Below are 17,285 nucleotides of genomic sequence, written 5' to 3'. Positions count from 1 at the left end.
ATCAGTACCTTCTCAATGGCTTAAACGTGGCAGTTCACTGGAAAGAACCAAGGTTCCAAGAATCAGGAAAAGAACCGGTTCAAGAACCGGAGTTCATTTTGTGGAAAAGCGCTATGGTTGACTATTCGTTGTGAGTATTGTTTTACAAACTCAAAATCTTTTTGACCCTATTTTGACTCCCTATTCAACCTGTTAGAGTAACTCAGAAAACTTCACAAATTCCCATATCTGAGGTTGGCAACCCATTTTTGTTTTAACTAATGATTTTAAAATTAATTATATTAAAACGTAAGCATTAAGTGTAAAATATATCAAAGGCATTTAGGGCAGCATGGTGGCACAGCAGGTAATGTCACTGTCATACAGCTCCAGGGACCTGGAGGTTGCGGGTTCAAGTCTTGCTCCAGGTGCTTTGGTTTCCTCTCATGGTCCAAAAACACACTACATGTACTACAAACTGCCTGTGACAAAAAACAATATGTTGTTTGGGTAAACCTACATTTCAGAGTGAACTTATGTGAACAGTATGTATGGCATCACATTTACTGTTTCTTTTACCTTGGTTTTGGCCAACATCATCTTAAAAGGGAATGTCTATGATTGTGGGGAACTGCAGTTCTCTTTGGTTTATGTTCAGAAGCTCTGTGTCTTTTAATGCAGAAAGGTATGTTTGTATGTGGTTGAAGTTTAATTTGTCTGTAAGTTTTTATTCATTGTTTGAATTACAAGAGGGCGGCACGCTGGCACAGCAGGTAGTGTCGCAATCACACAGCTCCAGGGGCCTGAAAGTTGTGGGTTCGATTCCCACTCCGGCTGACTGTCTGTGAGGAGTTGGTGTGTTCTCCCCGTGTCCGCGTGGGTTTCCTTTGGGTGCTCCAGTTTCCTCCAACAGTCCAAAAACACACGTTGGTAGGTGGATTGGCGACTCAAAAGTGTGAATGTGTGTGTGTGTTGCCCTTTAAAGGACTGGCGCCCCCTCCAGGGTGTATTCCTGCCTTGCGCCCAATGATTCCAGGTAGGCTCTGGACCCACCACGAACATGAACTGGATAAGCGCTTACAGATAATGAATGAATTACGAGAGAAACTCATTTGTAACTCAAATTGTTAAGTTTTGTAGAACTTTTAGTCTGGTTTTACTTTCATGAAGTTAGCACACTACCAAATTTGGAGACATTTCAACCTTAAGTATTCTGGGACAGGAAAATAAGTCAATAATACCCACCTTATTAATATCCTTATCTAAGTTCATGATTTTTAAAAGTTAGGGGTATATTAATAGTCTAAAAATCTCCAGATGCCTTTTCCCTGCAGTGAGCAAAGAGAAAGAAAGTCTAGCATACTGATTTTTTTTTTTTTTTTACTGACACCAGGTTTCATAAACACATTAGACTGGTTTTGAGCATGCACACAGACTGGAGAGCAAACAATGAGGAAACATTCTCAGAAATTAATAAAAATTGTTTTTTTATTAAAATAGTGAATAACATAATATAACAGATATTTTCCACAATCGTTCAGTCCTACTAGTCATATAGTGTAATGCAGGATCCATTTATCATTCAACAAATCAGTGTGCTAGTGTAGCCAGAGTGTGATTGGTTACTGATGCCAACACTGGTACTGAAACCCTAAATATAAGAAAACACTGTTTTGAAATTTCCTTTAAAAAGGAGATTTTTAAAAGCTACTATGCTACAAGAGGAGCTGTTAATGAAGACATTCCTCTTATGAAGAGCATCTAAATGTAGGCCAGAGTGCTCAGACTACACGAATAGACCACATATATATTTACTTAATGTCTTCCTCTGATAATGTCAACAAACAGTACACTTTTTCCATACGCTTCATTTTTAAAAAGCAAACAACCTTCAGTCATCAACTGCACATGTAAATATCAATGTAGCGGCATATCTCTGTTCAAGGCAGAAAAAAGCAACTCCATAAAAGTGAATGGCCAAAAATAGTGGCTCTTCAGAGGTTTATAAAGAATACAGTCATGTTGTTGTTGTATTACTAAATGCTAAATTAAGTACATTTGCAAATACATTCATGTAAGTTAAAGACTAGATGTTGGAACATTTCTGTGAGAATTTGATGGCAAGTACTGAAATATGGCATATTGTGTGTAATTTCATTACACTAGTGATCCCAGTTCCACCGCTCCAAAACCCAATACCAATTGTCTAACACTGGGCATCATGCATGATGTCCTTAGTCTCACATGGGGCTGCATTTCGTTCCATTTCATTGCAAGCTTTTCTGTGCAGATTGAACCTCTGTGTCTGTAATGGATGCACCTTAAAATAGCTGCACTCACATTATGAGGGTTGTCTACAAACATTTGGAGACACAGAGTAACTGTGATTAAAAGGTAAAATTTTGCATAGTACTGCAGGGTGTTAAAGAGTCCTGGAGTATGAAGATGGCTGCCAAGAGTTGCCAACAAATGTTCTTCTCTTTGTGGGGCTGACCCAAAACCACCATCCAATACTGGATTAGAAAGTGTGCCTTGGCAGAGAGAAAAGCCTGGTACTTTTCCAAAAGCATTCTCAACTCACTACTTTTACTCCTCTGATGGCCTTCCTTGGGTCTGAAAAAAGAGGGTGTGGCTAACAAAAGCAAGATGGAAGGGTACAAGGGTAGTCACCTAAATGTTAAATGTTACAAAACCAGAAGGGACATACAATTTATTCAATTGGGATATGTAAACAATCTGCTGTGTAGTAGGCTATTAACAGAACTGACAGTTAGTGTTGAGGTGGCAGTTTGAAAGATACCACAGCCCATGTGTTTTGGAAGAAGCCTCCATTTGTCTCCACCTTCTCAGCTGCTTAAAAATGTGTGAAGGTTGAGGATCTCAACCTTTTCTACCTCATGCCCCCCCTGTTTGTAATTAGGAAGCGTAACAGCCCACAAGGAAACAAACTCCACCTTTTATGTTAAATATTTTTTCAGTCGTTTTTTCTGTTAGTCTGTTATAAGTGCTAACACAAAAAACCTTGCAAATTAAGGGCTGAACAATTATTCAAAAGATATATTGTCTATTTCCATGTAATCACACTAGCTAAAATGTGTAAAGACGTTTAACACTAGAACCGCAGAGCTCCAGTCATTTGATCGCTGGGGTGACCTATATCTAACCGGCCCTAAGATTAGACTGGCAGACCTCTAGATGGCACTTCCATGGCCCAGAGCTTGTGTAACCCTAGTGGGTGAAGTTGGCAATGACTACATTGAAGAGAATATTGATTATAAATAACATACAAACTAGCAAACACACAAATAGAAAATATAATTGTCCAGGGTAAAGTCATGTGTCTCAGAGTTGCCTAGGAGTTATAGATAGCACTACTACTACTGCTAATTATTCTATTCTGAAATGCATTACAATCCAGCAATATATGTGGTATGAGCTTCTGGAGGCCAAGCAGAGGGGCTTGCAAAACAGCTCCAGGTGCTTCTCACTGAGAGTGTGCCAACAGGTCATCAGGACCGAATGAACTGAGGACAGAGTCTAGGATACAGAGTATAGCACACTGTTTCCCCTCAATCCACATGGCCAAGTCCCAGCCTCCCTCTTGGCTCATTATGTCATCATGGATGCAGGCACGAGCATCAACCTGGTTTTAGCCAACTCCCTCTGCTCATCCTCTGGGAGCTTGTGCCACAATATATTGTTCAAGTCTTACGGTATTATATATATTCAAATGTTTGTAGGCACCTATTCTAATGTGTCATTTCAGCTACTTTAAATCGGAAACATTGACACTGACATGGCCCTTTAGAGTGGGGCCCTCTTGAGGTGCTGCACAAGCCTAAATTCATCATGCCTAATGTCAAACATTAGCAAGAAGGGTATAAAGCAGTGGAACTGTATTCTCTTGTGTAATTTAAAACTTACAAGATGTGTGGGAGTGGCGTTTGTGGTCCACAATTAATCATCACACATCTATACCTCACTCCACTAATGTTCATGAGATCCTCACAATAATGTTGTAACACCTAGTGTGAATCTTTCAAATAAGTGTGGAAGCCATTACTTCAGCAAATGTGGGAATATTATTACTCGTAATTTCAGAAGAAACACAGTTGAATTAATTGTTCACAAACCTATGGCCATAGCATGTAATAAAGTAATGCTAAACCTATGAAATGCTATATTTTTCTTGTCTTATTTTTCTTTTTATTATTATGTTTATTATATATTATTTAATTACCCTTAGTTTAATGCTGTTTCAAACAGCAAGGTCAAAAAGAAATGTGGGGCTAATTCAAAGCTGAACTGCAGTCAGAACAGAAGAGGAGCATAAAGGCGAGAACAGGAACGAGAGCCAAAATGAGCAGCTCCTCGCTAAGTGAGCATGTGTGAATTCTGAGGCCGTATATTTGGCTTAGACACTGTAGTTGGCCACCTGATCAGTGTGACAAAAAAAAACAGCTCTTACACACACACACACAAATAAATACGAATAGATATTTAGAGTTCTCACACTGGTAAAACCAGAAAGTGCAAGCCCCCTCAAACATCTGCATTTTATGGATAATGTATAAAAAGCAAGAATGAGATCAGTTTCTGACCCTCATTCCTTTCCACAGGTCAGAGGACACCTTGTAGTGTTTTGAACTTTAAATCTACTCCTTTTTCATTTTAGTAAGAGGTAAAGGCTTTGTTAACATGAAAGGATTTTTGCTAATACTCTAGGCACATTTTGCAACACTCAGCTTCATTCTGGACTAAAATTGATACTGCAGCATTATGACGGTAACATGCCATTTACATTTTAGCACCTCACAGCTATAACCCTGTTAATCGATGCAGACGCCTGTACCAGCCCAGCTGTAGCAGCCACGCATGTATGATATGCAGTAATAAGCTTCGAGTCTATTTTTTGCTGCTTGAATGGACAATATGTCCCTATGACCATGTTAAACATACTCCATACTGAACACAAAATTATCAACAGCAGACATGAGTTTGTCCAGCTAGATTTATAACAGAAGTGAATTCTGCACAACACCAACATGGAACATCAATCATTCTGGGGATTAACTGTTTTCTCTGGTTTGTTTGCATTCAGAAACTGAAGAAGAATATTAAAATATTGTTTGTATGTGGCTGAAGTTTAACTTGTCTAAAATTTTTATTCACTGTTTTAATTACCACAAAAACTCAAACTCAATTTTATAGCACTTTCAGTCTGTGTTTATCTTCATACAGTTGGCGGTCACACACATTTAGAGTCAGCTCCACCTTGAGTAATGACTACAACAAAAGCAAGTCAATATTACCTACGTACGGAGCAGGAGCAGAGCAAATTTCTCACTTCTTTACGTGCTTTTCAAAGATTGGAGTTTTTCTCGTGGTCCAAATGCCTCCAAATGTTGTCTCTCATAGCTCACCCAGCAAAGCACAGAGAGCTATGTCAGGGTGAGCAACACTGTTTTCACATTTACAGAGGGATGTGTACAAACACCTGAGTATTTTCCAGCCTGCAAATGGACCGAAAAGCTAGCAATGAGGAAAAAACCTTGGAATTTTATAAAAAGTGTTTTAATTCATTCATTATCTGTAACCGCTTATCCGGTTCAGGGTCACGGTGGGTCCAAAGCCTACCCAGAGTCACTGGGCACCATGCAGGAACACACTCTGGAGGGGGTGCCAGTCCTTCACAGGGCGACACACACACCTATGGACATTATGGAGTCGCCAATCCCCCAACCAACATGTGATTTTGGACTATGGGAAGAAACCCACACTTACACAGGGAGAACACACTAAACTCACAGACAGTCGCCCAGAGCGGGACTTGAACCCCCAACCTCCAGGTCCCTGGAGCTGTGCGACTGCGACACTACCTGCTGCGCCACCGTGCCACCTTAAAAAGCGCTTTGCTTTCTTTAATTAAAATCATGAACATTGCCTTTAACACTTGCTGATGAGTTCTGACTTCACAACTTGAAGAAAACCATCTCTACTGGAATATTTTTTACCACAGATCTCACTGATCAGTGGTCACAGTGGCAATGAACTGGTCGGCCAATCAGCCCTCACCTCCTGCCTCTACCTTTTCCTTCATCAGATTTCACATGGCCAAGTGTCAAGATAAATACTCCCCTGACACATGCGCACTCACACACACGCACAAACACACACACACACAGTCTTGTCTCCATGGTTTAAGAGGACATTACATAGACTTCCACTCATTTTGTGAACCCTAACCTTGACCTTAAGCTTAACCACTACTAGCACTAACAGATCTTCACCTTACAATGTAACAATTTATGTGATGGGGACATGACTTTTATCCCCATACAGACAACAAGTCCACACAATGAGGGTGTGTAAACAGATCTTGGTCCTCACAACATGCTGAATATCTAGACAACACACACACACACACACACACAATGACCCTGTACAGAGTAGCTCTGTGTGAATACACAAACACATACATATATATAAATACTTCACACAAGATCTCTCTCTCACTAGGCGTACACTAGTGGAGACTCCCTCAGCGATCTTAGGCCCTGTTCACATCAGGCATTAACACTAACATTGGGTGATCTGGTCATGAGGGACTACCAAAACAAATATCGTTTACTCCTGGAATTTTAAATGTGTCTCAAGTGACCACCATGATTGGAATTCTACATAATATCCACTGAAGGAAGCGCTGCACATACACAACTTCTCCACAGCATTAGTTTTCAGAGAGGTATGTCCTGGAAATCCTGCTCACTTTCCACTAAGACAACTTTCCGATCGTGTGGTCTGCTAGAAATGGGAGAGGAGACACTGAAAGAAACTAGGGCACTGACGCTGTAGATATGGGCAGTAATTTGGTGCAGGATGTATTTCCATTCACACTAAAGATGTGATGTAGCGTGATGCTTCCCAACCTATGATACATTGCACCCTATTCAGACTTATACTTAGTGCTGACCATTTAAGATTCAATCACCCAGGATGAATGTTAATGCCCAGTATGAATAGGGTCAGTACCACTTTATAATAAGACTACAATTATAAACGTTTAAAAATCTGTTTCTACAATGGTGATTAATTAGGTTGTAAACACCTTAAAGTCATTAATAATCATTTATAACACCGCTAAATAATAACATTTCACATGTTAAGGTACACCACATTATCATCAGTGTCTAAAAAGACATTCTATTCCAGATTAAATTGGTTTGTTACAGGGTTAAATTTATCAACAAATATGTGGTGAAGCTGACAGGGTTAATGTTGACTGATGACAAAGGAAGGTCATTATCCAGAGATCTGAGGTTTAACAGGGTTTATGGATGTGGGTTCACTATTTGGCAAACAGCAGGTCACTGTTGCACATTCTATGTATGTTTTATAAATGATAATTAACATTTTTGAATGCATTTACAACCTAATTAATAACCATTAATAAAACAGTTTGCAAACTATTTATAAGCCTTTATAAGTGTAGTCTTTTTCTAAAGTAGTAACACTTGGTGTTGATTTCCGCTGCATGGTACCTACTCAGCTCGGCATGCTTCAGCTTTACACAGTGTTGTGGTCCCTGGTACAAGTTGATTTTCTATTATAATGGCTCTCACCAAAAGTAGCTAATTTGGAAACCACAACAATGACAGCGATAACATTAAGTGTCATATACTCATTGGGTACTTGCATGGGGGGGGGGGGGGGGGGGATTGAACACAGCTCCGAACATCAATTCAGACAGAAAAGCTGTTTTCTTTCATTCCCTGTTGCGTTGCCTACCTCTCGCTGGATACATTTTTCGACGCCCAATACAAGGAGTGTTTGAACCTATGATCTGCCATTGTGAGTCAGAAAAAAAAACAAAAAGTAGAGTGATCTCTACTGTAGCGTGGATATTTTACAAACAGCTAGTTTGTGCTGGATGTCTGCATTTTGTCATGATTGACAAGTCACTCTGGCCAATCAACATTCATGACATGCAGACATGCAAGGTTCACATGTCACATTTAGTCAATACTCAGCTCGCCTGGAACCACAAGTGAGCAGGTAGTAAATAATTACCCTGTTCCAGGTACCAGGGACCACATTTGCCTAATGGAAAAGCAAAGAAGCTGAGTAGAGTCTCGCAGTCTCTAGTAGGTACCATGCAGTGGAAACATGCTTATAGTTAGTCAGAGAACCTGAAACAACACACAAAAGGCCAGTGACTAAAATTAATTTACCAAAATCGTCTTGTCCTGTCAGTATATATAGTTTTTTATCCATGATAGCTAGATAGATACAACCAAACAGCCTCCCCAACTGATCAAGTCCACAGGAGCTGCAGGACAGGAGATTTAAACATTAACTACCAATCATGTATTGATTTCCAATGGGCAGGATGGATATTGTGAGAAAAAATCCCTCCTGGCCTAAATATGTCACTGAATACAAAGAATGTGAGGCTCTTTACTGAAAGAGTCATTGTAAAACTGCTACACATAAGGGGAAGGATGTGTAAACGTCTGTTATAAGCCTCAAATAAAACATGTGAGGTGTATTTTACGAGCTACGAATGTCTGAGTTTAATCTAGAGCAGCCAGAAATGTGCAGTGTTAGCTTTCCACTAACATGCAGCTAGAAATTAGCATTATAATAAGGGTGTTTTTTGTCCCCATCTTTGACAGTTTTGACATTTATGGCCTGAGCTGAAGGCCTAGCACTAACCGTCTTGGTGCAGCACATTATTATAATAATTCCACATTAGGATTAGTTTGCAACATATTACAATTGAAATATACATTAAAATCCATCATAGGATGTAATTAAGTTTTTAATATCTGTGTAATAAAACAACATTTTTTTATGTTTAAACCTATAGCACAATCAGTATGGTAAAGGTTAATGTTACAAAAGTGATGAACACATGAATACCTACAGGAGATGAGAAACATTCCTGTATTTCATGTCATCTCTCTGTACTGAGAAATCCTGTTTTGTGAAATCCCCGCTAGACCAGGTGCCTTTAGTGCATACAGCAACACTCATTCACATACACATACACACACACGCTCACACTGTGAGACTCTCATTACTTAAGCGTATAGGATTACTTATACTCTTGTTAATGGCGCGTACTGTATATCCCCCTTGTCAAACACATCTCCAGCTCTGGTCTGGGGGAGTGGGATCGTGTTTCTAACACCTCGCACCACTCGAGGCATGCAACTGTGCCTCGCAGGCTCAGGTTTACTTTGTGCAGCAGCAGGGGGCTGCCACATAGAGACCCCACAGCAGCAGAACACATAATGAAGCAGTACACCACTGCAACAATCACCTGAAATCAGCAGTGAGAAGGGCCATTTTCTGTCTTTACTGGAATTCTGTGAAACTGCTTTGTAACAACATCAGTTGTAAAAAGCACTATACAAATGAATTTTATTTGATTTAATGAAGTTTTCCCAAAATGTACAGTAGTACTGTATGTAAAATGTTTACGCACCTTTAGTCACTCAAGATGCATGACACTGGCCCTATCACTGGGAGATGACATGTTTGATCCCCAGAGATTCCTCAGCCATCAGCCATCTCAGGCCAGGAGTCTATTGGTGCTTTCCACTGCATGGCATCGTCTCTACTCTACTCTACTCGGCACGACTCGACTCGCTTTTTCCTGGTCGCTTTTCAACCAGCACAGCTTCCCTGCTAATTGCTGTCAGTGACATCACAAAACCATGTCTCTAATGGGAACCACCAGCTTTGAAATCCACTACAACTGCGTGTTGCTTTGAGGGTTTTTTTGGACCGAACTAGGCTCTGTGCCTAGTTTCTCACAGATAAGCAAAGTTTTCCTTTTTGCCACCAATACAAGGAGCATTTGAACTTCTTCAAAATACCACACCATAATGTTACAATCTGCCATTGTGAGTTGGATAAAAACAAATATGTAACTTGCTGTAACTTGAGAGATTTTACAAATGACGAATTTGTGCTGGAGGTTTGCATTTCGTGGTGATTGAAAGATCTCTCTGGCCAATCAGTGCTCTGCTAGTTTACACATCATATTTAGTACTTACTTGGCTGGCTTTGTACCAGGCTTCAGCTGGGACTAAATAAGTGCCCAGTTTCAAGGACCAGGTACCAGATTTGGCTAGTGGAAGCGCAAAACAGCCGACCCAAGTTGAGTCGTAGGTTCCATGCAGTGGGAAAGTGCCAAAAGAGAAGGTTTGAGTTTTGGTTCCACTAAAGGTTTCTTTCTTTCGTTTGCATTTTAAAGAAAGAATTGCACTTTTCCAATGTTGTTGTACTAACAAATTTCTTCAGTTCATTTCAACTCCTTATGCTCTAAAGGGAGTTCCTCCTTGCCACTGTTGCTCACTTAGGGCTATGATCAGGAATTCTGCAAAGCTGCTTAGTGACAACACCAGCTGTAAAAAGCACTCTATAAATAAATTAGAATTGAATTGAATTAAGACAGCACAACTGGCCTCACTCTTTCTGGATGGGTACGATAGCCCACCCTCTCCTGCTAAAACTGGCCAATGTGGGTTTCTGTTAGTTTGTGTTAAAGTTCAGTTAGTATTAACAGAATTGAACGGTTAATCTTCTCCTCCAAGCCTGTTGAGCTGTTCAATCATGTTTTGTACACAGCAGTTCAAAACACTAGAGCAGGTTTAAACAAATACAGTGGCTGGCTTCACATAAATCGAGGATGCATGTTCTCTGACCTTTATTGGATTGGAGGAGACCTGGCTCGTGGGTGGAGCTGGCAATGACTAGAACTGCATTATTAAAAATAAACAACAACAACAAAAGCACCTTTCACTCTAGAGCCTTCATTTTGTCATTCGGAAAAGGGCAGCACATGTGGCTGTGCAACTATGATTTGACCACTTGAAACAACTGGGTCACTTGTTAGTAGTAATGTGGACATTCCCAAAAAAAAAAAAAACCCTGTCTAAACTGAACTAAGCTGTATATCACCCTAAAATTACAGCTTCAAAACCATTGTGGTGCCCCAATTACTTGTAAAAGGGAGTGCCCTGTTCTTGTTGCTCTGGGCTCAGCACTGTAAAAACTACACTTAGTAACGTCAGGACAGTGCTCTAAAAAAACTGACAAAAACTCAAAAAATCTGACCTGTTTTAATCAGATGTCAAAAACTCCAAAAACACATTAAATGTCTGCAGCCCACACTGAATGAAATGGGCTGACAAAAAAACTGCGTTCTCCATTAGGAACATTTGTGCATTTTTAGGAGCCACAGTGACGGTGATGACGGAGAAGGAGCCACGCAGAGTTCCTGAAGGATTTACTGCTCTCTGATTGATTCATCAACTGTTTGGCAACTCAGCAGGAATGAGAGTGTGGTACAAACAAATGCTATGTGTTTTCCAAGTTCAATATCAAAGACTGAAAAAACAATGGAACCAGAGGAAGTATGGGCCAGACATAAAAGACACTCTCCCTCTCCGTCTCTCTCGTACACTACGCACAAACACACACACACACACACACACACACACACACACACACACATAGCCTCCTTAGTAAAAAGGAAAACTTGCTGCAGGATATCCATCTTGGAGAAATCTCAGAGAAAGCGCTCTCTTGCTTTCTCTCTGTCTGTACTCTCGTGTGACTTTCTACACCCAAATATTCTCTGTGGTCAACAATGGACCACTAATAAGCAGTGCTTTGGGGATTGTTAACCCTTAGAGGTCCTATTTTATTTATAGATTTATAAATCTAGATTTATCACTGCTATACGGCTATTAGAGCTGTCACAATCAATTCATATGAGTAATAGTGTAATCTACTTATTTTTTATCCTTAATGAAGTAATCAATGTGCGTATATCATTATTTAAAAGCCAAAATAGTTATGCAAAACTGAACAGTAACACTTACAAAGCACAGAAAGCTAAAAGTCTAAGAGTCTTGCTTCAAATTAAAACAAAAAAAAAGATACACAGTGGTCAGCCATATCGTTAAAGCCACCTTTACATTCAGGGTCCTTTTTTTCAGCTCGACTTACGTTACACACAAAATCTACACCCCCTAACCCCATCACGTCAGCGTCACTGTAGCGCTGAAAAAGATTCTAACAAAGTATACAGAATAACACAGTTTTTGGGCTACAGTCTGTAATTGTAAAACAACAAAGTGCTCCTATACGGTCGGTGGAGCACAAAAAATGGAGAATGTCTGTTGAAACAAGCAGGCGGGTTTAATGTAATGGCTGATCAGTTCATTAATTTGCAACTTGTAACAGCAAATATTTGATATGAAATAATGTATCATCGCTGTCCAATGGGAAATATGTATCTCCATTTTTCTCATATTTTAGTTTACAACCTCATTTGAATACAGCAGCTGGCCTTAATATTGTGTGAAATTTTCACAAAGAATGGACCAAAAGATTTTTAATTATTTTACATTGAAATCTAAGGTGTTTCCTTCTCCGGTAAAGTTGCTATTGTTGGAGATACATATTTTTCATTGGACAGCAATGACATATTAAAATGCATTACTAAGATCGGACTAATGAAGATTTCCTCTCTTTCAATGATGCTCCCAAAAGTGTCTTGATCATTAATGGCTCCCCCTTGTGGAGAATTGTCAGACTGCTAAACACAGCTGTATGATGACATCAGGACACTCTGTTTACTATACAAATGACAGACTAACCACAAAGATGATTTGTGGAGACATTGTTTGCTCAAGTAATCTTTTAATCAAGTAATAATGGCAGCACTGTTATAGTATTTCAAGGCCATTCCTGTGTAATATATATAGTCCTTTCCATAATTAGCTATGTATTTAATGATATTAATGCATTTTAGTCTGTGTATTTACAGACTTGAGACACACTTTGAGACAGACAAAAGAAATGACAAAAATGTGGTTAAAAACAGACTTTTTCTTGTCCCCTTTTGTAATAAAACATTGTCTTCTACTTGAACATGACCATGATATAGTCTGAGAATGCAGGCTCTGCTGTGTAAAAGAATGAGCCAGTATGAATGAGAGGGAGAAGCAGTCTAATCAATATCGGATTACTGCATTATTGTGACAGCTATGGTTTGGAAGGGTTAGGATATTTCATGCAGTCGCTTGCCGAGACTGGTCTAATTGTTCCACCTCGTCTCGGGCCAGTCTGGCTGCGGCTCACTGAGGCACACTGAGCTCCAGTGAGACTGAATTATGGATCCTCTGTGGTCTCTGGCAGAAACACATCAAACACACCACTAACCCACACGCTTTCAACACACACAACTGATAACAAGTCAGCCTGCTGTGACCGGTTCCCCTCCTTTCCATGAACTCCACTCTGCACCATTCGCACAGGGTTATTGTACGAAGTAAAACAAACACACACACACACACACACACACACACACTGCTATTCCGCCCACACAACTTAAAATAAACTGGCTCTTGAGGACACCTGGGTGCAGCTGACAGGGCTGTGTGTGTGTGTGTGTGTGTGTGTATGTGTGATTGAAAGCCCCTGAAGAGAGACATCTCTCTTTCTCTCTCTCACCAATTGTTTCATGTGTCTAGTCCCTCCTCTTACAGCTTGCTCTCAGTGATACAGAGAGGTGTGTGTATGTGTGTGTGTGTGTGTAGCATGAGTGAACAAGGACAGAGAGAGAGAGAGAGAGAGAGAGAGAGAGAGAGAGAGAAAGAGAGAGAGAGAATATAATAAAATACACTGTGGGCATAGGTCCAATCCTGAAGGATGCTTTGGTTCATTTGCTGATTAGAATAAAGTCTTTGATTAATATTTCATTATTTACCTCAAGCTGACTATTAACCCTTAGGTGTCCTGGACCAGTTTCCCCAGACTAAGATTAATTTAAAAGAATTTCTACTGGTAATTTCACACTGACACTGAAATTTAATCCATGATTGGGTTTAATCCACATGTAGGAACTCAAGACCTGGAGAAATTACTGCCATTTTGTTTTATAACTTCAATGTAATTACACAGCTAGACGATTCATTTCATCATTAGTTACTCACAAAACTGCAGTTATGCTATGGTCAGTGTATATTCTGATCTTATCCCTTATCTCTTTTTCTTGATAACTTCAACAACTCAAATATTAAACCAAAAAAGAAAAAAACTAATAAATAATGCTAGGAAAATGCTTATTTGGGTTAAAGCCATTCTGCTGCGTGAATCTGAACTTCAGCAAGGTTCCTCCTCCTCCTGAAAGATCTCCTTCACAAAAATGGTCCTTTAAAGACCAGACAGGTTCCTCGGGAATGGATTTCTTTCATGGCTTCGCTCCAAAGAAGCTTGTTTGTAGTGTAATTACTGCGTAATATGCCTTAGGATGTGGACATACAAAGGAACCCTGAGGGGGCTTTAATCAGAGACTTTATTAGTCTTGAATAAAAGCGGCTAAACCTGCTTGTTAAAAAATGAAGAGCCTTCAGTGTGTGGACGGTTCAACGTGGACCATGTTTTTAAGCGAAATTCAGCTTAAGATCCATTCCATTCACCTTCAGTCTAAACCAACACCATAACTTTCAGCAGATCACTTCTTCACAGTCCAATCCTCTGTAGATCACCTACATTGTGCAGTGTGAATAAACTGCAACGGTAAATTCCGTACGGCCGTATGATATCTTGTTCTGCATGAGGCAAAAGAAAAAGTGTGCTGTACTCACCGGGTGTCTGCCCTGTGGGTACATGGTCAGTGAAGAAGATGATGAAGGGGAAGATGAAGAAGAAGACAGAGTGATCGGAGGGGGGTTAATAGTCAGTGGACTCCCCCTGTCCTCTCCGAACCTCAGAGGAGGATCTGTCCTGGACGGGACAGAATCCAGAACCCCTCAAAGCTCCAAAGCCTGGAGCTTCTGCTCCACGGTCACTCAGAGCATCTGATGACGATGTCCAGAAAAGAAGGTCAAGAAAACAGATCTTATACTTCCACTTCTGACTGGATTCCCCCTTCTCTCTTTCTCCTTTGGAGTGGGGGGAGAGACGTGCTCTAAATTCTTCTCACCTCTCTTTCTCTCTCTAACTCTCTCTCTTACGGGTGAGTCTCAGTGAAGCAGTGTGAGGTCCGAGGAATCACATCCAGCCGTCCCTTTCCTCGTCCTTCCTCAAAACGCGGCCAACGAGCCGCGAAAACAAACGCACACCTCCATCCGGAGCAGGCTTGCGGAAAAAATAAATAAAAAAACTCCCTCCTCCTGTAACACACAGGGACAGACCCGAAACTGAAAGGCTTTCTCTTTTTTTCTTCCTCCCCAAAGCCAGACTCTGAAAGAAGAAGGAGGGAGAGAGAGAAATAGAAAGAGACAGAGAGAGGAAGAGAGAGGGAGAGAGAGAGAGAGAGAGAGAGAGAGAGAGGGAGTGGGAAAAATGAGGGTGAGTGAGAGAGCTTTGTTTTTAATCTAAATCTCTAGGAGGGAAAGAGAGAGGGAGGAGGAGGAAGAGGAGGAGGAGGAGGAGAAGAATGAGAGAAGAAGAAAAAAAAAACAGGAAAGCAGGAAAGAACAGCAGGTCACTGGAAGATCCAGCAGGCTTTTCAGCAGCGAGCCCTAGACTGTAATATATTGTGCCTGTTGGCTTCAACACAAACACGACAGCCTGCTCGAGCTGCGCTTAAGGTGGCGCAGCAGAGATACAGAGAGGGAGAGGGAGAGAGAGAGAGAGCGAGAGAGAGAGAGAGAGCCCGCGACAGCGAGTGAGAGAGAGAGAGAGAGAGAGAGAGAGAGAGAGAGGGAGAGAGAGCGCAATAGCCAGTGAGCTGACCAATACACAACCACATGTGTATTATATATGGAATGACAGCTGTTTAAAGTAATACAGTCTACACACTGACAGTATCATACACACAGACACATTTACACCACACATAAAATAGAGAGAAAGAAAAAGAGAGAGAGAATAGAAATGATAACAAATATTTATAGAGTCATAAAAACACAGACATAAAAGGAAAGATACACATTGACACACATTGATTCAGAGAAAGAAAGAGAACTAAGAGACAGACAGAGGGAATGCAGAGAGAGAGAGTGTGAGAGAGAGAGAGAGAATGCAGAGAGAAAACGAGAGGGTAAAATGCAGTGAGTCGAGAAAGATACTGACATAAAAAGAGATAGACAGAGAGAGACAAAGTGGGATACAAAGAAAGAGAATATAGACAAGGTGAAAACAGAGTGTGTAAATATTTGGGACAGAGAGAGAGACAGATTAACAAAAATAGAGAGAGAGAGAGAGAGAGAGAGAGAGAGAGAGAGAGGAAGACAAGAATTATAATAATATTTATAGAGTCATAAAAACATAAACATATGTCTAGGAAGATTGACACGGGGAGAGAGAGGAGATACAATAAGAGAAAGACTACTAAGAAAGAGAAAAAGGATAGTGATTGATGGAGAGAGAGCGAGAGAGAGAGAGCATAGGGTTTGATAGAGAAAGTGCAATAGAAAGAAAGAGAATACCAACAAGGAAAAGCAGAGAGATAGACAGATACACACAAATAAAATAACAGACTGAGTGAGTGAGATGGAAAAAGAGAGAGAGTGAAAAAAGGAAGGACGGAATGAAAGAGAGAGAGAGATGAGATGAGAAATGATTCAATTTGCAAGCAATTCTGTGAGAGCATTCTGTGTATCCATCCTCACGTTCTCCGGCGCTGCCTGTGATAGATGAAGGTTTATTTGGCCTTTGAGAAATAAAGTGGGCCGCTTTTTATCTTAATGACTCTGGTCATGATTGCAACACTGACGGCCTCGACTCATCCGTAACCAGCTCTGCCTCGGACCCATAAACTCACCTCCCACCCACATCAACTTCTTAACTAATCACCCTGCAAACGCATGACAAGCTGGAAACATTCTCTCGCTCTCTCTCGCGCTTTTATCCTGAGCAACTGAACTAACTCTATCTCCACCATTCACGCAAGCCTGCCTCCCTCCCATTATTCTCTTTTTCTCCCTCTCGCTCTCCTTCTCATCTCTCCCCGAGGTATTTTCCCGCCAGTCATCCCGCCATCCACGATCCCTCCCAGGTCAGGGATTGCCCTAATCAGCATTATCTAATTGTGAGGATTAGGCAGGTAATTATTCACACAAGCCTCCCTGTGCCACTCGCCGATGGAGCACGATAATTACCGCCACTGTGTTCAGGCTGCCACCAAGAGCTGGGGAGGGAGGGCCACTCCAGGGCCACCCCCCAAAAACACACCGTTCTCCTTCTCCAGCTTCTCCATCCTCTTCTTCCTACCTGGGGTCACCTGGGCGAAGAGAAACAGCGTTAAACCCATATGATACGGCCCAGTGTCCACTTAA

General features: G+C 40.8%; 1 protein-coding gene across 2 annotated transcripts in view; it reads right to left on the bottom strand.

Annotated features, from left to right (window-relative positions):
* tle2b (TLE family member 2, transcriptional corepressor b) overlaps nucleotides 1-15,228 on the bottom strand; it is a 95,064-nt gene extending 79,836 nt beyond the window's left edge. The window contains exons 1-2 of one of the 2 annotated variants that reach the window (XM_066646980.1): nucleotides 14,987-15,228; nucleotides 14,649-14,861 (exon numbers count right to left, since the gene is read on the bottom strand). In XM_066646980.1, the coding sequence (XP_066503077.1) occupies nucleotides 14,649-14,672 (24 nt within the window). In that variant the 5' untranslated portion in view covers nucleotides 14,673-14,861; nucleotides 14,987-15,228. Of the gene's footprint in view, nucleotides 1-14,648 lie in introns of both variants that reach the window. The other variant, XM_066646981.1, reaches the window with a different exon arrangement.
* Between the last annotated feature and the right edge of the window lie 2,057 nt (nucleotides 15,229-17,285).

Source organism: Hoplias malabaricus, chromosome 16 (assembly GCF_029633855.1).
Source record: "Hoplias malabaricus isolate fHopMal1 chromosome 16, fHopMal1.hap1, whole genome shotgun sequence".
NCBI lineage: Eukaryota > Metazoa > Chordata > Actinopteri > Characiformes > Erythrinidae > Hoplias > Hoplias malabaricus.
Note: the sequence above shows the minus strand (reverse complement) of the source record. Positions and strands in the feature narration are given on the sequence as shown.